Source organism: Ochotona princeps, chromosome 4 (genome assembly GCF_030435755.1).
Source record: "Ochotona princeps isolate mOchPri1 chromosome 4, mOchPri1.hap1, whole genome shotgun sequence".
NCBI classification, from domain to species: Eukaryota; Metazoa; Chordata; class Mammalia; order Lagomorpha; family Ochotonidae; genus Ochotona; species Ochotona princeps.
The window spans coordinates 84,828,594-84,850,602 of record NC_080835.1 but is presented as its reverse complement, the minus strand read 5'-3'; the positions used below and the strand labels follow the sequence as shown (position 1 = coordinate 84,850,602).

The following is a 22,009-nucleotide window of genomic DNA, read 5'->3' as shown; positions in this document are numbered from 1 at the left end:
ACTTTGTTAAGTGTTTGTAGATTTTATTTTTTACATGAGGTGAGCACCACTAATATTTCCTTCTAAATGTATTTCAGCTTGGATTTATTGCACAGCTATATGCTGCACATTTTAATGGAAAACTTGAGCTACAACTACAAATTTTACCATAATGGACATTTCTCATTTCCTTCCTTCTCTCCAGTCCAGAGGCCATGTTTGGAGGTACTCCTTAAGGTCACGTGTAATCTACAGAATACTTTCTTGAGATAAAGGACACAGGTGGCCTTACACAAAAGACCATAAGAAGCTTTCGGTTCGTATTTTCTGAGTTATCCGATTTTTATTTAGTCATGTCTTCAGTCACAGAGACATTTATTTAGGACTAAGTTCAAAACTGAATTCAGAATACTCATTTTATGTCAGAAAAAATATTGAAAAAAATAGTTTCTCTCAAACTTCTCATTTGAATAATATATAATTTATTAAGCCAGAGAAGTAATTCTAAGTTTCCAAACAGTGGTAGAAATCAATTCACAAAGCATACCTTAAAAGACATTATCTTGAATTTGAAGGCATCTATTTTCAAATTTAATAGTAGAATTATGAGGTCTTCAAAATTGAAAATTTATATATTGTTCAATCATTTATCTATAGCCAATATATTTTATCTTATTTTATGATACAATTCAGCATGTAGTGTTATACTGAGCACATAGTTTGTATACAATAAACACTCATCAACTGGAAGTGAATGACACTGCTCCTAGCAATCAAACCAGCTATTGCTTTTCAGCATCTTGGTGACACGATTGGTAAAAGTATTATATTCAATCTGACTTGATTCCTGGAAGAAATAGTAGTGTCCTGAAAATGAAAACAAATAATTTGATTTTATCTAAGCATTTTTAAAAAACAACATAAATCTATTTCTACAGATTGTCTAGATGCGATGTGATTTTAGAATATAAATCCTGGGAACCTTTATCTGTGTATTCTTCCCCCAGACATCTACCTAGACCCAGTTGCAGTCAGGTAGAGCACTTAAGGAAAGGCTCTTGGGCACAGGAAGGACAGTTTAGGGGGTCTTGTGTAGAAAAAGACACTGGGAGGAAAAAAACTTACAGGAAATCTTGGCCAAGTGAACAATTTAATCTGCCCTTACTTGAAAATATTTACAACACAAATACAGGCTTTTCTTTTTTTTTCTTTTTTTAAATTTTTATTATTATTATTATTATTTTAATCTATTTTATTGTATTGTTGTTGACAATCTTTACACAGTTAATTATAGTTAAAGAAAAAAAAAAGGTTCAGGGGGTATAGGGAAGTGGGTAATACTATTATGTCCATATTGTTTCCATCATGTATCTGAGGTAAAGCGGGATATTGAGGGAGAAGCCCCACCCGTTTTCCCGCCCACCCCAAGTCCCGGATGTGGAGCATGCTCTGAGATATTTGCTCAAGTGGTTTTAATAGTTCTCCAGTTATGAATCGCTGCCAGTTTCTTATCCCACCATCAGCCCTAATCTTTCGGGTGAGTGAGGACAGAAGGGACTGAATTAAGAACATAAGGTACAACCAGGCTTGCCTGCGTTTTACATGTCTTTCGTTCCTTGGACACACTGTGCAGCTGATGTGGTCATAGGGAAATTAAGAGAATTTGACACACGGGAAGTAACAACTCCCTTGCCTGCAAAAACCACACTAGGAACACACCATTGGTGGCACCCACGCCTACCAACATTCTTGTAGTCTGTCTACTCTGAGCCAATAATAGGGTGAACTTTCCCTCTGAAACCCTGTGGAGAAGAGCAGGGTTCTGTCCCTGTCCGATTTGGAGCTGCAGTCTTTGGTTCCTAGATGTTCTAGTGGTTTTTACAGTGAATTTCCTAGTAGCTTCATGGCTTCTGAATATACTTACTTTGGAAATAGAAGACTGCATCAACTTTAGGCCCAATTCCTGGGAAGCTGTTGGTGATCAACTTGGGATAACCAGAATCCATGTGCTGTCTCCTTTCATCAAATCTGGGGGAAGATATAAGCAGCAGGAACAAGATATAAGCAATCAGAAACTGTATTTCATGACATGAATCATAAATGTATCTTCCTTCCTAAAAAGCTTTGCTCAAAGTTTTGACTGTCCTAAGAAAACTCACAGTTGTACTGTGTTCCTATAGGAACCCAAAGCCAGGTTTTCTGAGCCTGGTTCAGTGTTGTCCCACCATCCCACTGTTCTTCCACCTGTGCTCTGTCATGCTTTATAGAGCCTGGTGCTGGCTGATGGAAATGTGGCTACAGCATGGGTTCCACCGACCCATCTCAATGTCCATCTCACTGCCTTTTTGCCAAAGTTTACCACTGAAGCAAAAAATCAGTAATTTCCCTCCAGAAGATAATAGAAGGGACAAAGGTGTAGGAGCCGTTGAGCCAATGGATTTTGAACACACATTAAACAGAGTTGTAAAATAAACTCATGTCAAGTGCAAGTTTTATATTCACAGCCCAGTGCCTGCCCAAAAATTCTGTTTTACCAGCAAGTAAAGAATGACATTTTTCTTTAGACTTCCAAGTATAATTGGATCTACCTATTATTTCCATGCAGGTTAGCTCTTTAAGAATTTATTTCTTCCTCTGCATTGCTTGCTCAGTACGGCAACATTGATTTTTAAGGAAAAAAAAAGTCTGGCCCAAATGTCAGCAGAAAAGTAGATGATGTTACTTACTAGAGTTGAAATGTGAATGTTCATAATGACTATGTCATTTTGTTAACTCTTCAGGAAATCTTATTTGAAAAATAAAAGGTTTCATTTCTCAAACAAGGATGTGGTTTGGTGGACAAACTCAAGTCATAAGCATGTGGCATTCAATTGGTATTTTACATGTTCAAAAAAATAATGGTTATAATGTAATCTAATCTTTTTATAATCTTCATAATCTAGTATAATCTTATTATATTATGTCTCAGATTAGCCATGAAAACAATGTGAGAAATGACTAGCTTCTCCAGAAGAAGGCATAGGAGAATCTATGCTCCAGGATTTAGACACTGCAGAAAACTGAAGCAAATATTCAGATGGGCTTTTGTCCCACTTGACCACCTGATTTCCTGTTAGGAAAGAGCTTGCATTGACTTTCGTCACTAGGAGGTTGGGTCATCAGGTTGAGGAGGAACCAGATGTTACACATCTGTAACACTGTTTGCTAATGTTTCCATTATGATTAACAGCGCAAAATTTTATCTAAAGTGTTCCTTCTTTTTAAAATGCATTGTATATAGTGTGTGTATATATACATACATATGTATTACCTTGTATCATAAAACAATTAACAGATCAAAAATTAAGTTGATAGTAACTTTTTTTTTTTGCTTCCTCTGCTAGGAAACAATTTTTGGAAATTACCTTCTAGAAAATCCCATTCTGTGACTATTTCACAAATTTTAGGGGTCCAATTACCAACCACAAAAGCTCACCTCCAGTATTGATTATTCACAAAGAAGTAGGTCTTCCTGAGATTGGGGTTAAAGACAGCTGCATCAATTTTTTTCACAGACACAGGGAAACCCAGAGAATGTATGCTCTTGGGATAGTTTGACTGTATTTTCAAATTGTTCACTAACCAGTACTTATCATCTGTGAAGACAAATAAAATATAGTTTAGTGGAATTACTACAGAAGAGTAATAAAAATGCACTTAGCACAAGCAGCATCATTCTTACTCACTGCCCCCTATTTCTAACACATACTGCGTGTTGTTCATAAAGATGATGTATTTCCCATGGATCTGAATATTTTGTTACAATCATTACCATCCTTTATTTTCACAAGTGTCTCCAAATCACATCTATGTTACCCATTTATTTATGGTACTTATAATTCAGAGCAGCTGATAATAAAATCTGATACATTTCCTATGTTGATTCTCTTCCTTGAAATTGACATTGATGAACGTAAACATTGAGATTACCTTTGAAAAAAAAGACTTGATGTCTGTTTCCAATTTCGTAAGCAGCCTCAATGCCAGATGGCAACGTTGGCCATAAGGATGAAATTAAACGGACATTGGACATTGAACTCCTAGGAATCTTCCACCAGAAGAACCTGGCATGGAAGACATTTAACACATGTCAAACATTGTTGCAGAACTAAGAACCCTGGAACCTGCCTGGGAATGTGCTGTGAAACCGTGCAATGTTTCTATTAGTTCCATTCACATTTTTCTACATGATGTCTGCTTAGACGTGCCACAAGGACATGATCTTCATGAAATGTCTTCAATCACAACAACTTCAACAGATACCTTGACACAAGGGAATATTCTGGAGCTTGGAATCCAGAGATCTAACTCTGGCATCCAATCCTTTTACCAGTTTGGTAAGCTAAAAAGAAGTCTACTAATCAAGCTTCTCAGTTTTATAATATCAAAATTAGGAAAGATTTATCTTGCCTAAAAAATATTAATTTTCTTTACTGCCCCGGTCCCACATCTGCTTCAATCTATTCTACATACAAGGTTTCTAGTTGAAGCATAAATGGAAACAAACTGCTGTCCTCTTTCCAAGCCTTCTGAGTCTTTCTTGTCTATGGAATAAAATCAAATTTTTGCTTATAAATGTCATCAATTTCATTTTCCACCCCTAACTGTCATGAGGAGGACTGAGTGCTTAATATTTAAATATGAAAATGATCCTACCTGCCTTTAAAGAAAAATATTTTATTTCCCATTGTAGTGACAGCATCAACATTCAAATTGTGGTCACAGGGAGTTGGTTCTGGACTGTCAGGATTTGGAATGGGTTGGTGCGGCCTTGGACCTCCTGAAAATATATCCCGAAGAGCATTAGGAAAGAAATTTGCATTTCAGTTGTAAGTGGAAGAATCATTGTTTAGAAAACATTTCCTTGTTCATGATGAAGATGCTTCAAAATTTATTTCAGGTCTATGAAATGCACAGTAACAAGGGTGTTTTTTTGTTTTGCTTGTTTGTTTGTTTCCTCATAAGTTTGTGGTATTATGGGGAGGAACATGCTGATCATTTAGGTTTTTGTTTTCCAATTAGACTATTTTCTCTCCATATAGGATGTATGGTAGGTTGGATAGAAAGCACACCAGACTGGAGGTGAACATTGTGATGCACCAGGTTTGCCCTCTGCTTGTAATGCCAGTGTTTTATAGCAGAGCACAGGGTGAAGTCCCAGTTCCCATGCTTCTGATCTAGCTCTCTGCTTACGCACCTGGGAAAGCAGCAGGGGATGGCCCAAGTACTTGGGTTCTGGCCATTCAAGTGGGAGACCTGGGTGCAGTTCTGGACTACAGGCTTGTGCCTGGCCTAGACCTGGTTGTTATGGCCACTGGGTCACTGCAAATTGAACTAATAGACAGGCAATTCCTCCCCTCCTTATCTCACTAAACAAAAAAATCTTAAGAAAGCAAACGAAGAGTACAGCACACTAAAATACAGGATCTTCATCTGTAAAAGGAAGATGATATCCATGTCACCCACCTGCAGGAGGAGTCAAAAATATTATCAAAATGTAGATATTAGTCGACTGCTCATAAGAATGAGTCTTCATATGGCAAAAATGATAAACTCAACTCACCATAAAGGGACTGAATTCCATGTATGTCATCAGCAGAGAGGCGAAATGTGTTGATATTAATATAACCATAGGTGGGAAACATTATGGCCTTGTAATCATTTGAGTGACCAAGTCCTAGGGCATGACCAATCTCATGAACAGCAACAAGGAACAAGTTTGTGCCTACGAGGAAAGCAAACCATGGAGAAAAGCCATAAAATACTTATTTATTTTGGAATTCATACATCTGGTGCCATGAAAGTGAAGCCTGTGGGAAACTACTTACTTCTCTACCCTGTTGAACAGAATTTCTCAACCACAGCACCCTTAGCATAATGGGTGTCATAGTTCTTTGTTGGTGGTGAAGTCTTCTTCATCATAGGTGTTGAGAAATCTCTGAATGTAACACTAAATACTCCTTCCAACTTTGACATTTGAAAAATACCTCTAATCATTGTTAAACATATCCATGGAGGTACATTAGCACACAAATAATACATTTTATAAAAATTCCTAGAAGAGCTCAAAATTATGCTCAACAGTTTTTTACTCCATTCTGCTTGTACTATTAATTAGGCTTCAGCAGATACAAAAAATTTTTAGTAGCCACCCTTTACTAAAGTCACAACTAAGACTACCATTAAGTTCCCCACAAAACCTGGCCTAAACTTGAATTAATCTTTTTTTTTTTAAGATTTATTCATTTTATTACAGCCAGATATACACAGAGGAGGAGAGACAGGGAGGAAGATCTTCCGTCAGATGATTCACTCCCCAAGTGAGCCGCAATGGACCGATGCGAGCCGATCCCATGCCAGGAGACAGGAACCTCCTCCAGGTCTCCCACGCGGGTGCAGGGTCCCAATGCATTGGGCTGTCCTCAACTGCTTTCCCAGGCCACAAGCAGGGAGCTGGATGGGAAGTGGAGCTGCCGGGATTAGAACCGGCTCCCATATGGGATCCCGGGGCTTTCAAGGCGAGGACTTAAGCTGCTAGGCCACGCCGCCGGGCCCTGAATTAATCTTATTCTCAAATTTCCTAAGTTTGTACATCAGTCCTATATCATAATATTGAACTTGGGTTTTATTTTCTTCCCTAATATATTGTGTTCTCCAAAGTAGAATTGTGTTCTTTCAATCACTGTCAGCCAACACTAACAGAAATTCAGTAAGCATCAACTTAAACATTGATTAAACTTATTGGCTCAAAAAACATCTGGAAAAATGAGGATTTTCAGGTAGTATTTTCATAAATAATCTAAATTTTGAGAGCATAAACCAAACAAACTAAAAACTAAGGTAACAGGGGCTGGTGGAAATTAGATGTTGGTCTAAAGACAAGAAATGCCCATTTTTGCCCTATCTTTCCCACAAACTAACCGCTAACCCCTGAGTCTGGTGCTCATAACTGTAGAGGTCTGTGTTGAATTTCTGCTCATAGTTCTCTTAGAAGAACTTCAAAATGTTCTTTGAGTCTAACCAGCATACATCTTCCCTTTCAAATGAGGAGATTACAGTCTCCAAATATCTGTTACAAAATTGAGACATATTTAACATGTCTGGCTGGAGACTTTCAATTCAATAAATATCTAATGCTTTTGACAATATGAAAATTCCCTTCTCATCAAAAACTTGATAAACGTTAGGCTCGGTGTCTTTCTGAAACAAATAGGCTTTCTGTTGGACATGTCTGTTTAAAGGTTGCTATCCTACATGTGCAGAGCAGCTGAACAGGGGAAGAGGATCATGTATTTGATGACTGTCTCCGTACTTGCTTCCTTCATGAGTGAATCATATACTTCAGAATTTCCAACAGAGAAAGTCAGGAAGGCTTCTGTTACAATGGTTTATGTTTTCCCATGCTAGTCTCTTCCCCCCTCCAAAATGACAGAGAACTTAGTAAATTTCATCTACTAACGACATGGAAAGAATGTTGAGTTACAATTCCTCTGTAAATGCACATGAGGTTGTGTTAAATGACTTGTGGAACATTCTGACATTTTTATTCCAAGATCACAAAGACTGCATGAGCATGTAATTTCACATATTTTTCCACTGGGATCTCTAAATTCTGTAAAACTTTATATTTCTGTGTCCCTATGAGTTTTAAGAAATTGTCAGAATATTATGAATCATAGAGCTGACCATATTACCCAAGGTGGCACATACAGAATTAGTATCTGCATTTGTTTTTATTCCCCAAAATTCATCACATTCAAGTAATAACTTTTCCACTCTAAGAAATTTCTCAGAGTTCATGTTAATAAAGTAGCTTATAATTCAGTATCCTCACAGATTCTATAAGCTGATTCTCAAGCTGATGCTTGAGATGATCTAGTTCAAAATCCCCAATTAATAGAGGATGAAATTGAGACCCAAACAAGGTTTAAAATTTTATTTATAGGCAAAATTATTTATTTTTGAGGAGTGTAGTTAACCTACCTTTCTGAGTTTTAGTCCAGATTTCATCATTATCAAAATGTGTGTCTCCTCCAATACCAGATCCAGGTCCATAAGCATGGGCTAAGACACCGCCTCTGCCATCAAAGGCACTGTAGTCTCCATGATCTTTAGGGAAATAGGGGGAAATTAGTTTATTTGTACGTGACATACATCATAGAATTTATACAATAATGGCCAAGTTGTGTACCTCCACGGGCAAAAAGGATCATGATGTCAGCCTCGCCCTCAGAAATCTTCCTGAATTTCAGGGGAGTCACTTCACTCCATACCTGGAAAGCTTTCTGAATGGCGTAGTCAACATCTTCATACCTCATGTGTGGAGTGTAATTCTTGATCCTTTATAATGAAAAATAGAGAAAAACAAATACTGTGCTAACTTCATAGTATTACAATATTTGATTTTTGCTAGCACAAATAAATTGAGTCTAAACAAGAAGTACTTGCCTAGTTAAATACCAAAATATTTTTCCTTGGAAATCTTGCTCTTTAACTACATATAACTCCCTTCTTCTTACATGTGATTTACAGCAATCATCACTCTCACTGAGGATTTACACTTTTCCTCTTGCTCCATCTTAACTAAAATATTTTCTCTTGTCCCTTATTGACAGTATACATAATTTCATTCTCTTTTGATTTGTAATTTTTATACTTTGTCCTGGATTGCTCAGCAAGCCTAACCTCTTCCCTGGTATGATGAGCCTTTTTTTTTCTAGAGACAGTAACTCTTCACGTGAATACAGTGTGAACTATGGAGGGAAGCTACATCTGTGTTTTTAGACTTATGGCTACGTATAAGTGGGGTATTTTTCTACAAGTCCAGATTACCTGTAGGTGATGTAATGCTTCCTCCACACTGGCCTTCCTGGCATGGTACTGAAATGCTGCACATCAGGCACTCCACATCGAGGTTTCTTCATCATCTCCAGGGTAGCAGTGTCTAGTTGGCCAGTCACATTTAGCCCCAAGAATTGCTGCATTTCCTTGATTAGTTCATCCATGAAGTTAGTTTTTGATCTTGCTGTTGGAATGTTCTCCATTTTAAGACCATAAAAGTTTTCCAAGTACCTCTGGGAAAAAAAAAGCACACTCAGTAAATCCTTCAATTTTCTTTGAGAGTTACTCACTTGACTCAAGTGCACATTGATACTTTTGAACCAAGTACTCATTTTAATTGCAGGTTAGGACAATGTTTAGACAGAACAAGAAAAAAAAAATCTTGACTTTCTGTGCTATTAAAGACATGCCATTTTATCAGCAAGATTTATTGCTGGAAGTCCAGTGGAAACTTCTACGATTCTATTTTTCCTAAATTTTTTCTATCTATAGGGCCGGAGCTGTGGCATAGTACGTTGGGCCTCTGCCTGTGTTACCCAGATTCCATATGGGCACTGTTTCCAGCCCACACTGCTCCGCTTCTGATCCAGCTTTCTGTTAATGTGCCTGTAAAAGCATCTGAGGTTCCTGCATGCATGTGGAACCCCCAAAAAAAGACTCCAGGGTTTTGGCTTTGTATCAACCCAGCTATGGCAATTGTGGCCATTTGGGAAGTAAGCCAGTATCCGGAAGATCTCTCTTTCTCTGTCTCTCTTTAGCTCTGTAAATCTGCCTTTAAGGTAAAAATAGGTAACTCTTTAAAAAAAATTGTTTCTATCTTTAAGAACGATTTCAATATCCCATGTCTAATGGTTTTCAGTAATCAGCCTCTTTAGGAAGCATAAATTATTAAGTTTTGATTTAAAAAAATTCCTGCTTAAAAACCTGAGGTGTAATATAATGGACAGTTACAATAAATTCAAAACTACAATTATTTAAAAAACCAGGGAGTGCATACTCTTTTAACTGGAGAAAATAAGCTAAAATTTTAAAATGTTTTAAAAATGCTTGTGAGGAAATACCTGGGATGTAAGAGGGTTATTGGGGTATGCTTATATTACTATGGCAGCCTGATATTTCTAATTTGATTAAACTACTATTTAAATCTAATATTTATAAATTAGCTATAAATGATGAATGTGAAACATAAGCATACCTCAAAAAATTCATGGAAATAGGATTAAAGTTTAAATTTATTTTACTGTAAAAAAATTGGAAATCTATAAGTAGTTTTGTCTTCGTACATTTTTTCCAGGAACTTTTTGAAGGTCCCACATAAGCATGGATTTCATTTTTTCTCACACCAAAATAAACCTTTTAGTTCCATTTCCCATGAATTTTTCAAGTACCTTCATTTCATAATAGAAGAGAATGCAAATTGCATTGAACTGAAATTTCTTGGTCAAACCATTTGGTAGAAAGAACAAATTGACTCACCAATTTCACAACACTTCAAAACCAATCTCTTTGTTACGTATTCCTCTTTGATAAAGAAAAATTTGATGTTGAAAGCATGCAACTTCTAAGACCAATTTTCAAGTAGTATTTTGCAAATAAATAAAACGGGTTAATGTGAAGAATCTTAGAGATAATTATCCGGCTAAACACATATCAGAGTGTCATACTTACCTCAGCAAATACTACATCATTTTCATTCAGTGAATCAGCTGCAGAAGTACCAACCCATAGGGTCAGCATCAGTAGAAGAAACTTCATTGTGAACTTCTCCCGAATGGTTTAATTCAGTTTCCTCTCTTGCTTTGAATGCAAGTTCCTTAAATGCTCCTCTTTATATAGCCCTTAGGCCAGACTCTGAACGTGAAATCCTTCCAGTGACTCACAGTTGATATTATCCCTTGATTTATGTCAACACATGCAAGGAAAACATGATCTTCTCCAACTAACAATGGTTCAATTAGTACCTAAGGCATCACCAACTAAAACAACTCAACATGTTTCTCCAAAAAGAGAAAGAACACTGTAAACCTGGAACTCTCCCTCAATAGAAACTAAGGATCCCATCACAGACAAAAATTTTGAGGGACAATGAGGGACACAGAAATCCAGGTGTCAACAGTGATGTTCTTTACAAACATGATGTTTGTGAAATTGCAAAATGTAACCATTGTCAGAATCTCCCCTGAGAGGGGTATTAGAGCTGATTAAGAGTTACTTTATTAGGGTCCAGCACAATAGCCTAACGGCTAAAGTCCTTGCCTTGAACACACTGGGATTCCATATGAGCACCAGTTCTAATCCTGATGGTGCCAGTTCTAATCCCAGCAGTGACGGTTATAATCCTGCAGCTCCACTTCCCATCCAGCATCCCGCTGTGGTCTGGGAATGCAGTTGAGGATGGTCCAAAGCCTTGGGACCCTGCACCCACGTGGGAGACCTGGAAGAGGCTCCTGGTTCCTGGCTTTGGATTGGCTCAGCTCCTGCCATTGCGGCTGTTTGGGGTGTGAACCATCAGATGGAAGATCTTCCTGTTAGTCTCTCCTTCTCTCTGTGTTATCTGCCGTTCTAATAAAAATAAACTGTTTTTTTAAAAGTTACTTTATTAGAAAATAGGATACTTCCAGAAGCATTCCAAGCTCTATGACATTGTTTCCTTTCTGCGCCAGACACCAGGATATGCCAGAGTATACTCATGATACCTGATGCTCTCTGTGGTGACATTCACCGGAATTTAGAGTCAGACTGAAGTATGGCCACAGCAAGGATTGGGAAGAAGCAATGCTCCCAAGATACCCAAGGAAACCACTTTGCTGACCTTCTCACAAATCAGTAGTCTGACACACAGGAAGATAACTTCAACCAGCAAGTCTTCTCCTTTTATGGATAAAGAAATGGAAGTCTGGAAAAGGGAAGTGGATTGCTTAAGGAGACATCTGGTGGTCTCCTGACTTGGTCCTGACTTGCCACTCACTATAATCACTTCATCTTGTCATTTTATTTTTCTTCCAATTTGTGGCTTCCTGTGAATATCTTTATAATGCAAGCATGACAAAAATGATATTGTCAAACTCTTAAGCTTCAGGCTATCTTTTGCTTTTGAAAATGCCCAAAGCAGATCATTCAGGGAATGGTGTAGGTGAACCCAGATGCCCCAGGGAGGTGGCAGTGATGTATGCTCCTGGAGGATGGCCTGCACACACTCCCCACCTTGCATTGGTTCCACAGTCCTCTCATGTTAAGGTGCTCAGAGACAGGCCTACTGTACCTCTGAGAAGCCCATGGTTTGCAAGCAATCACCCGTGCTAGTTTTGTGGACTTGTATAACTAGGTTTTCTTTCTTTTGAATATTTGATTTTGTTTATTTGGAAGGTGAAGTTACAGGATGGGAGTAGTGATGCAGAGAGAGATCTTCAATCTACTGATTGACTCCCAAATGGCCACAACGACAAAGCTAGGCCAGACTGAGGCCAGGCGCATGGAACTCTTTCCAGGACTTCCATGTGGGTGCAGAGGCTCAAGAACTTGGCCCATTGCTGCATTCTCACAGGCAACATCAAGGAGCTGAGTGGGAACTGTAGTGGCCAAGACTTGAACTGGTGCTCATATGGGGTTGCAAGTGGTAGCTTAATTTGCTGTGCCACAATATAGGCCTGACAAGCTAGTTTTCTATGGCTCATTTTCTTCATATGTAAGACAGGGAATATAGTATTTTGTAATAAATAACATAAATCATTTAAAGCATCTAGTTGTGTGTTTTCATGTAATCAGTTCTCAATAACATTCATTCTGTTTACCTTCTCCCTTTGCCTAGCATGTTGGCAACACATTTAGGTTAAGCCAGCTAACTTTTTGCACATGGGAAGAAAGGTAAACTAAACAACAAGTTGACCTCAATTATTTAAAACTTTCTCCAGAAAAAAGATCCTAAAAAATGTGTAGGAAAGCAGTTTTGCAGGGTTCCTTTGTGGTCCTACTGTTTTCAGCCCCAAGTTCACCTGCACACAACAGATAAACACAAATAGCCTCAAAACAGCTGGTGTGAATGATGTAGATGGCTCATAGAGTCCCACCCACCTTCTTCCAGAATGACCATGATTTTGAACCTACATGGAGTTGCTAGCTACTCAGCTCACATTTGTAAGACTGAGAATGTCAGTGTGAGTGGTTAGAAATCTTCCTTCCAGAGCTGGCATAATGGCTCAACTGCTTAACCCTCCACTTGCAAGGGGCAGCATCCTGTATGGGAACCAGGTAACACCCTGTCAGCTCCACTTCCAATCCAGCTCCCTGCTTGTGGCCTGGGAAAGCCATGGAGGATCACCCAAAGCCTTGGGACATTGCTCTGATGTGGGAGCCTCAGAAGAAGCTCCTGGGTCCTGGCTTGCAATCAGCTCAGCTCCAGTCATTGTGGTCATTTGGGAAGTGAACCAGCAGGTGGAAGATCTTTCCCTCTTTCTCTCCTTCTCTCTGTAGATCTGCCTTTGCAATAGAAATAAATAACTCAGAAAGAAAGAAAGAAAGACATATTATCTTCCTGACAAATGCTCTCAGCTCAAAACTGTGTGAGAATGAATTCCAAGACATTCTTCTCAAGGTGGAAGCTGCAGAATGCAGATGAAACCTTGGAAATGTGTAGGTTTGGGGATTAAGAACACTATACTGGGTACAGCACCGAGAAGTCAAGGGATAAAATAGGGAAGGCTATGACCATTTTTGCTTTTTCTTCACCCCAGCACATGGTGCTGTTTCAAAAAACCATAAACGAAGACATAACGTGCCACAAAGAACAATGAGCAGCTCCAACATGTGTATCTTTCTTTCTTTTTTTTTTTTTTTAATGTTTATTACAAAGTCACTTATACAGAGAGCAGGAGAGACACAGAGGAAGATCTTCCATCCAATGATTCACTCCCCAAGTGAGCCGCAACGGGCCGATGCGCGCCGATCCGATGCCAGGAGACAGGAACCTTCTCCAGGTCTCCCACACGGGTGCAGTGTCCCATCGCACTGGGCCGTCCTCAACTGCTTTCCCAGGCCACAAGCAGGGAGCTGGATGGGAAGTGGAGCCGCCGGGATTAGAACCAGCGCCCATATGGGATTCCGGGGCGTGCAAGGTGAGGACTTTTAGCCTCTAGGCCACGCCGCCGGGCCCTAACATGTGTATCTTTCATGTGTAAGAGACAACGTGATGATACCTATATATTCTGGTGCACACATAGTAGTGATCATTTTCTTTTCTTGTTCTCCAACAAGAAAGCAAATACCCAAGGGTAGGTTTAAATGACTGAGTCTCCGATCTGATCTTGTAGCATGATTTCATGCAAGCAGCAAGGTTTGGGGAACAGACCTGGCTTCAAACCTCAGTAAGGTTACATATAAAACCTTGTAGTTTGCGCAAGTTATTAAAGTTCAGTTTCCCCATCTAAAAATGGCTATTGTAAGGATTAAGTAAGACAAAAAAACTGCGTCACATTGTGCCTGACATGTTAACAACTTTTCTGTAATTGTTGGTTCTCTTTTCTTGGTTAGATATGGAAGTGTGTTTCTTAACATTTCTTTTATTGTCTTTTCCCTGAATGGGGCATTTAAGAAATAAGTCATTCATTGTAAAACTGTTCAGAGATAGGCTATCTGTTGATGTATTATGTACATTTCCATCATTCATAACACAAAAGTTAGTGGTTTTTTTAATTGCAAATCCTAATGATCCATTTTCACCCACCTGGGTAATGCAGGCCTGAAGAGAATGCATGTGATAAGATAGCTTGTAGTTTACACTGTTAGGTCAGCAAATGAAATCATTTCTATCTGATTTGACAGGTATCTCATCAGGGCATTGGTGAAAGATTATTAGATGACATCTATGAAGCCAAAAACATCTGGATTTGTGCCATTAGACAATAGTAGACTAATCACGAAGGATAACCAGCTGTAATTGTTAGGCTCAGAAAGGGATAAATCAGTGACTAGAGAGAGAGGAAACCAAATTTTAATAAGATTCTGAACAGTATTTTTTTTTCAAGAATAAGGCAAGATGTTTTCATGTTACTCTTTGCTTCATGTATATCTAATCTTTTGTTTAAGCGTCACTCAAGCAGCCAGCAGAAATCATGAGCTTGTCTCAGCATTCATGACATTGAGCACATTGTGGCTGCTAACTTCCATAAAGCAAGCATGCAGTAGGAACAGTGGTGAACAGAACCAGGAGGATGTGAAGACTGAGTGGGTCAGTACGGGGGAGGTGGAACTCCCAAATGACTAAGGTTGCATTTCCTGCCAGCCCATTGGCATGTAGGCTCAGAAGTACAAGCAAATTTTAGCAAGGAATATGCAGTGTATCTGGCATTGCTGACTTGAGATTCATGCATCCTATTTTAAAAGGTAGAATTCTCGGGCCCTGTGGCGTGGCCTAGCGGCTAAAGTCCTCACCTTGCACGCCCCGGGATCCCATATGGGTGCCGGTTCTAATCCCAGCAGCTCCACTTCCCATCCAGCTCCCTGCTTGTGGCCTGGGAAAGCAGTCGAGGACGGCCCAATGCATTGGGACACTGCACCCGTGTGGGAGACCCAGAAGAGATTCCTGGTTCCCGGCTTCAGATCGACACAGCACCGGCCCGTTGCGGCTCACTTGGGGAGTGAATCATCAGATGGAAGATCTTCCTCTCTGTCTCTCCTCCTCTCTGTATATCTGACTTTGTAATAAAATAAATAAATCTTTTTTAAAAAGATAGAATTCTTTTAAGATTTATTTTATATATATGTGTGTGTTACATATACATACATATAATAAATAAATAAATAAATAAATAAACTCATGTAATGAAAAGGCAGAGTTACAGAAAACAGGGACAGAGAGAAAGATCTTCTGTCTGCCAGTACACTCTCCAAGTGGCTACAATGGCCAGAGTCAAGTTGATCTGAAGCCAGGAGCTTTTTCCAGGTCTCCCATGTGGGTACAGGGTCCCAAGGCTTTGAACTATGCTTCACTGTTTTCCCAGGCCACAGGCAGGGAGCTGGATGGGAAGTGGAGTAGTCGGGACACAAACCAGTGCCCACATGGAATCCCAGTGTATGCAAGGGAGGGATTTAGCCACTGAGCCACCATGCTGGGCCCCCTGGATAGATTTTTTAACATGGTACTTTCTGATTCAGTAGGGTGCTATATCATCATCATTATTATTGTCATTATTAATATAATACATATAGGTGTCCAAATTTTTCTCAATTTGCAAAAAAGTGAATTTCATGATAAACAATATGCACATTAGCAATGCTAATGCATTTCATGATTTAGCAGTGGTTGTGGATTCTCTTTTAGTCTTCAAAGACTGCAAAGGAACACTACAATAGACAGCAAGTGTTTGACTCACTTTCAATTCAAATGAATTGAAAAAGAGATGGAGATGACCTTGCTGGAAGCAGCACAGGCATGTGTTCACATTTCTGCAGCAGTCAATCCCTTTCCACAAAGGCACTCCAACTAGTGGTGATCCAAGGAAAAATTATAAAATATTTAAATGTACTCCTGGGCCCCGCACAGCAGCGTAGTAGCAAAAGCCCTTGCCTTGTACGTACCGGGATCCCATATGAGTACCGGTTCTAATCCCAACAGCCCCACTTCCCATCCACCTCCCTGCTTGTGACCTGGGAAAGCAGTTGAGGACAGCCCAAGGCCTTGGGACCCTGTACCCTTGTGGGAGACCCAGAAGAGGCTTCTGGCTCCTGGCTTTGGATTGGCTTACTTCTGACCATTGTGGTCACTTGGTAAGTGAATCATCAGACAGAAGATCTTCCTGTCTGTCTCTCCTCCTCTCTGTATATCTGCCTTTCTAGTAAAAATAAATTAATTAAATGTACTCCTGTACCAATCCCTAAAGAGCTACCTAGATCATCAGTATTTTTATCGCCATAGAGCACTCTGAAAAGCATAAACAATTTTCAAAAATTAAAATGAGATCCCTTACTGGAAAAAGTATGGACAGCCATGGACTCTGCCCAAAGTCGCCAGGGGAAGACTCGTCAGAGACACATGGGGTTATAGTGACTGATCTTCCCCTAGAAGGCCCCCTTTTTCCCAAATGCCTTTCTTTGCCAGGGTTCTAGCCAAAACTAACCATGTGGATTTTGCAGGAGAAGCATATAGGGCCATATGGAGGAAGAGGTGGTGGATGATCCAGTGAACATGCAGAAGAAAAGAATATGTACACAGAGAACAGAATGAAGCCACTTGAGTGCTGCTTTACTAAATCAGACGTGTAATTCTCTCTGCCCAGAAGGGTTATATAATTTGTGTCAACAGACATGGGAGGATAAAGGAGAGATCCTTCCTCAGAACTGAGGTGTTTGATGAGCTCAAGTTTCACGTCTAAATTTCATTTTGAACAATAACTCTCGTAGGATTTTCCAACCCAAATCAGCCCTGGCAAAGTCTAGGGCTGTGAAGAAAGGAACTTCCCTCTCTCACACCAAGTACGTCAGATGATTAACAAGCCCTGCAGAGAAGAGTGAATCATGCTTTGAATTAATTTTGTAAATGCAAAAGATTTCACCGTGAAAGACAGTAATGTCTAAACGGTTGTGGTTTAGGTATAATTGAAGTTCAAGGAAGTCCTTCATATCTTTTGTGTCATCTACTTTCAGAAAGACTTTGATCCTATTTTTCCTTAACCAAATGCAGCATGTGTTCCAGGGCCTAGTTCTGGTAAGGTAACGCCCAGGAAGCTTTATTATGGTCTCCTTCCCTTCATGCCCATTCAAGCAGGTCACGACTCAGAAAAACATTCCTCCACATCAATGACCTTGAGCACACCAATCATGTTCTGATTTCTTTCACAGAGCCTAAGCCCATTTTAGTGGGTCTCTTCCTTTTACTTGTAAGCCACTCCACTGGGGATATTTCAAGGCTTTGCTTGTTGATGGATATATATTGTTTTGATTAAAAAGAACTTTATTTTAATTTGAAAGGCAGCATTACAGAGATGAGAAAGAAGGAGATCCTGCACCTGCTAGTTCACTCCCCAAATTACTGCAATGGCCGGAGCTAAGCTGATCTGGAGCCAGGAGCCAGGAGTTTTTCTTGGTCTCCCATGTGAGTGAAAGGGCTCAAGGACTTGAGGCATCCTCTGCTGCTTTTCCAGGCCACAAGCAGAGAGCTGAAACATGGGATGCTGGCGCCATGAGCAGAAGTTTAGCTTATTATGCCGTAGTGCTGGCTCCCTCTACTTGCATTTTTCATGTCTGTAATTCAGAAGTAGAAAGGGAATCTTAAGTCTTTCCTCAACACTTACAGATTTGTCAGAGTACTTTTCTGTTTATTCTTTCCTAGCTAGGGGCAGCCTTGATGTTCCCACCCTCACCTCCATGGGGAAGAAAAAACAGTTGTATCAAGTATCCAACCTCATCATCAAAAGAGTGCTAGCTCAGTTTCTGTAGCAACCATTAAAAAATGAAGCAAAAGACAAAAACAAATGGATGGAAATGCTGAGGTTAGGGAATCTGACTAAATGTCACCCCTGCTGCATCAGTTTCTCCTTTCCCAGTGTGCCCTACAAGTTAGAGGTCAACCCAAGATCATAAAACATCAGAGACAAAGATCAGGTGTTTCAGTGAGTCATGGTTGGAAATTTACATCCCAGTGATGTGTGTTACATTTCATTTGAGGGGAGAGCAATCTGAGTTTAAGCAAAATGTATTTTAAAAAGTAAATTATAAATGCCCTCTTGTTTAAGTCACAGGTAAATGGTGTTGCTATTCTGCCTGTTAGAATTCCAAAAAGAAAGAGAAGTATAATACTCAAAGATCTAAGGCGGTAATGGAAGCCACATCCTCCCTATTCCAAAAACAGGGAAGACTGACCCAGTTAAATGTGCCTGGGAGGGGAATGCTAAAGTTATCAAAGAATCATAGAGGGCAAATGCAAGCTGGGGCCATGTGTGAAACAAAGGCGTCAAGAGGCCAAGACTGTCAAGACCCTCGTTGCTTTCTGAATCAAGGCCGGAATAACCAGGGGAAGCTTTAGAGCTAATGATTGTGCAAGTTATCTTGTAGGATGAACACTGATCAGATCACCTTAAGAACAAACTTGGGGAGAAAGAAACACTTGGAGAAAACTATGTTAGAAAGAACTAGTTAGTTCATGGGCCCGGCGGTGTGACCTAGCGGCTAAAGTCCTCGCCTTGAACTCACCGGGATCCCATATGGGCACCGGTTCTAATCCCGGCGGCTCCACTTCCCATCCAGCTCCCTGCTTGTGGCCTGGGAAAGCAGTCGAGGATGGCCCAATGCTTTGGGATCCTGCACCCGTGTGGGAGACCTGGAGTAAGTTCCTGGTTCCTGGCTCCGGATCGGCTCAGCACCAGCCTTTGTGCTCACTTGGGGAGTGAATCATAGGACAAAAGATCTTCCTCTCTGTTTCTGCTCCTCTCTGTATATCTGACTTTGTAATATAAATAAATAAATCTTGAAAAAAGAACAAGTTAGTTCCATATACTGCTAGCAGCAGAATATTTCGATTTCCCCAAACACTGTATCAGAATTTGGCATGAATGAAGCAACCATTAGTTGGTTTTTAATGAATCAACCAAATTCCTGTAAATACACCCAAATGCCCTGCTATAATCATGCCATGGGAAATCCCACTTCTCACTGTTTTGCTATTTCATGTTACTGTTTTGTTGACTTAACCTCTATTTTTTTGTGGAGGAAAAAATCCATGCAGTGAGCAAATGCCATCATTTCAGCTCCAAGTCCTGTTATTATCCTTGGCACCTCAGCAGCAGTGTTTGGATGGGTTGCAGTTATGACAGGGTTTCCTTCACATTTTCCCTGTTAGCCAAGAGTACCAGGCTCGGCTGGCTTGGGATCTGCCAGGAGCCGATAATGCCCTCACAGTGTCTTGTTCCCTTTATGCTTGAGCATGCTTGTCCACCTACCATCTGCCCCTGGCTTTGTCGGCTGCTCCGACCTAGAGAAGTTCATGAAGTGCATGACAGAGCAATCAGGGAAGATGAAGAACCCACGTGAGTTAGGACACTCTGCACGGCTAGCACAAGGGCACACACTTCATACACTTCATCTCATTTTTGCTCAGAACCATCCTGAAGTACTGGAGTGATTTCTATTCTGCATATGAGAAAGATGAAGCTCATGTGAATTTTAAATAATTTGCTCTGGTCAACCAGGCAGTTAAAGAAGTGGAAAAGATCTAGGCAAGATTTTTATTAATATAATATATACATGCAGAATAATCTAAAAATCATAACGGCTGATCTCAATGAATTTTCACCAAGTGACTACAAAATAACCATACTCATGGCCTAGCGCATGTCTCTGGTCACCTGTGAAGGCTGTATGTGAGGAAAGCAAAGGCAATCTAGTCTAGCCATCTTGCTGAGTTAGTATTTTTCTCAAAGCTTTTTTCATCTTCTGTGGTTTTCCTAACTAATGACTATTAAAGGAATTTTTTTTTTTAATTGGGGAATGTCCCGTCAGGGAGAAACAAATTCCCAGTTTTCATCAGGAAGGAATTCTTCTTGGGTCTACATCTGGCTTTGACATAACACCAGCTGTTGTGTAATTAAAGTTTCTCTACCTCTCGCTGGAGCAATCCTCTGTTGGCTCACTGAAGAAGGAGACTCCAGCTCCCTCCGGTGTGACAGCCCTACATAGGATTTCCGTCCATCTTGCACGTGTGTGTTAGGGCACTGAAGAGCAACACGCACTCTAAAGCTCCTTTAATCCTCTTTTTAACTTTCCTTGATTGATTTTGCAGTCTGCAAGCTCCTGCTGATCTCCTGATGCCGTGATTTCTACCACCAGACCCAAGCTCCAGGAAGGCTGCTTTGTTCACTCATGCACCCCCACAGCCTGCCCAGGCTAATGTGCCCCAGCCAAATGTGATGAAGGAGGAATGAGTGAAGAATACGTCCACTCACCCAATCTCAAAACTGCTCATGTATTTAACAAACATTGTGTTGATTTTTAGGATCATCCCTGTATTCCCATCTACCATCTTCAATCAATTTCCAAGTCCTGTTATTGTAGCTTCTACTTATATCCACCCTCATTACCCTCTGATCCAAAAGTGTAACAGCTGTCACCTGGAGTCTTCAATCCCCTTCTGCCTGGTCTTTTGATTCCATTCTCTCTGTGAGAAACAATGTAGTTGTGTGTAGTTTTTTCTGTTTCTGCTTTTTTCACATGATATTCTCCCTTCTCAAATATCCTTACATGCACTAAATTGATTATTTCACAGTGGAAGGGTTGAAGTGATTTGTCACTTTTTGTGTTTTTCTCCACTCTCCAAATTCTACAGGTTAATTCTCTAATGCAAAATACATGTTTGTTTTTAAAGTTAATGTCATAATGTCAATCATGAAGTCCACAAATATCTACCAATGGTGTACAGGCATGGCTTCAGGGCCTAGGAACACAGTTGTTCTCCAGATGGTCACAATGTAGTAGCGGAGACAGAGAAGTCAAGAGATTATAATAGCAGACTCATGAAGATGTGTCCTGACTTAGCCAACTCCAGGGACTTTACAGGAATCAATCAGTGACAGTGGTGTGTTGAGATCCTGGAAAACACTTGGTTCAGGCACACCATTTCCTCTGGCTCAGGAATGCCTTTTCAGGGGGAAGTGGAGTGCTGTCTTCAATCAGGTGAGAGTGTAGAGGGAAGAAATGGAATGAAGGTAACGAAACTGGCAGAAGCCAGAGAACATACAACGCACAAGGGAATTACGGCATATTCTTAGGATCTGGTTAATGTGGCTGAAGTACAGGCATGCATGCATATGTGTGTGTGAGAGAGAGAGACAGAGACAGAGAGAGTCACCTTGTAGAGACTGCGTGAGAGAAACATAAACAGAGCCTGATTGATAAATCAAAATCAAATTTGCCTTTCAATAAATCCTGTTCTCTTCACCTTTATCTGTGTCTTTAAGTTGTTTTTTTTTTTAACATGTGAGAAGACAAGAGCCTGGATTAAGTTTTTCTGGGGGTCCCTCTGAGCCGTGTTGAGGTTCTTGATCCCCATAACCTGTTTTGGGAATCCCAATTCCCACAACATAATGAGATTTACTAACCAAAGAAATAAGGCTTTGACATAAAAAATACATGCACTTCAAATGATGTATTGAAGAATTGTTTGAAC

General features: G+C 40.0%; 1 protein-coding gene across 1 annotated transcript; it reads right to left on the bottom strand.

Annotated features, from left to right (window-relative positions):
* Positions 1–430: 430 nt before the first annotated feature.
* On the bottom strand, positions 431–10,655 carry MMP12 (matrix metallopeptidase 12). Its single transcript, XM_058663977.1, has 10 exons — positions 10,528–10,655; positions 8,851–9,092; positions 8,210–8,358; positions 8,002–8,127; positions 5,582–5,743; positions 4,675–4,798; positions 3,949–4,082; positions 3,455–3,614; positions 1,904–2,007; positions 431–846 (listed from the first exon to the last, which is right to left on the bottom strand). The coding sequence occupies exons 1-10, from the start codon at positions 10,612–10,614 to the stop codon at positions 746–748; spliced, it is 1,389 nt and encodes a 462-aa protein (XP_058519960.1). The 5' UTR covers positions 10,615–10,655; the 3' UTR covers positions 431–745.
* Between the last annotated feature and the right edge of the window lie 11,354 nt (positions 10,656–22,009).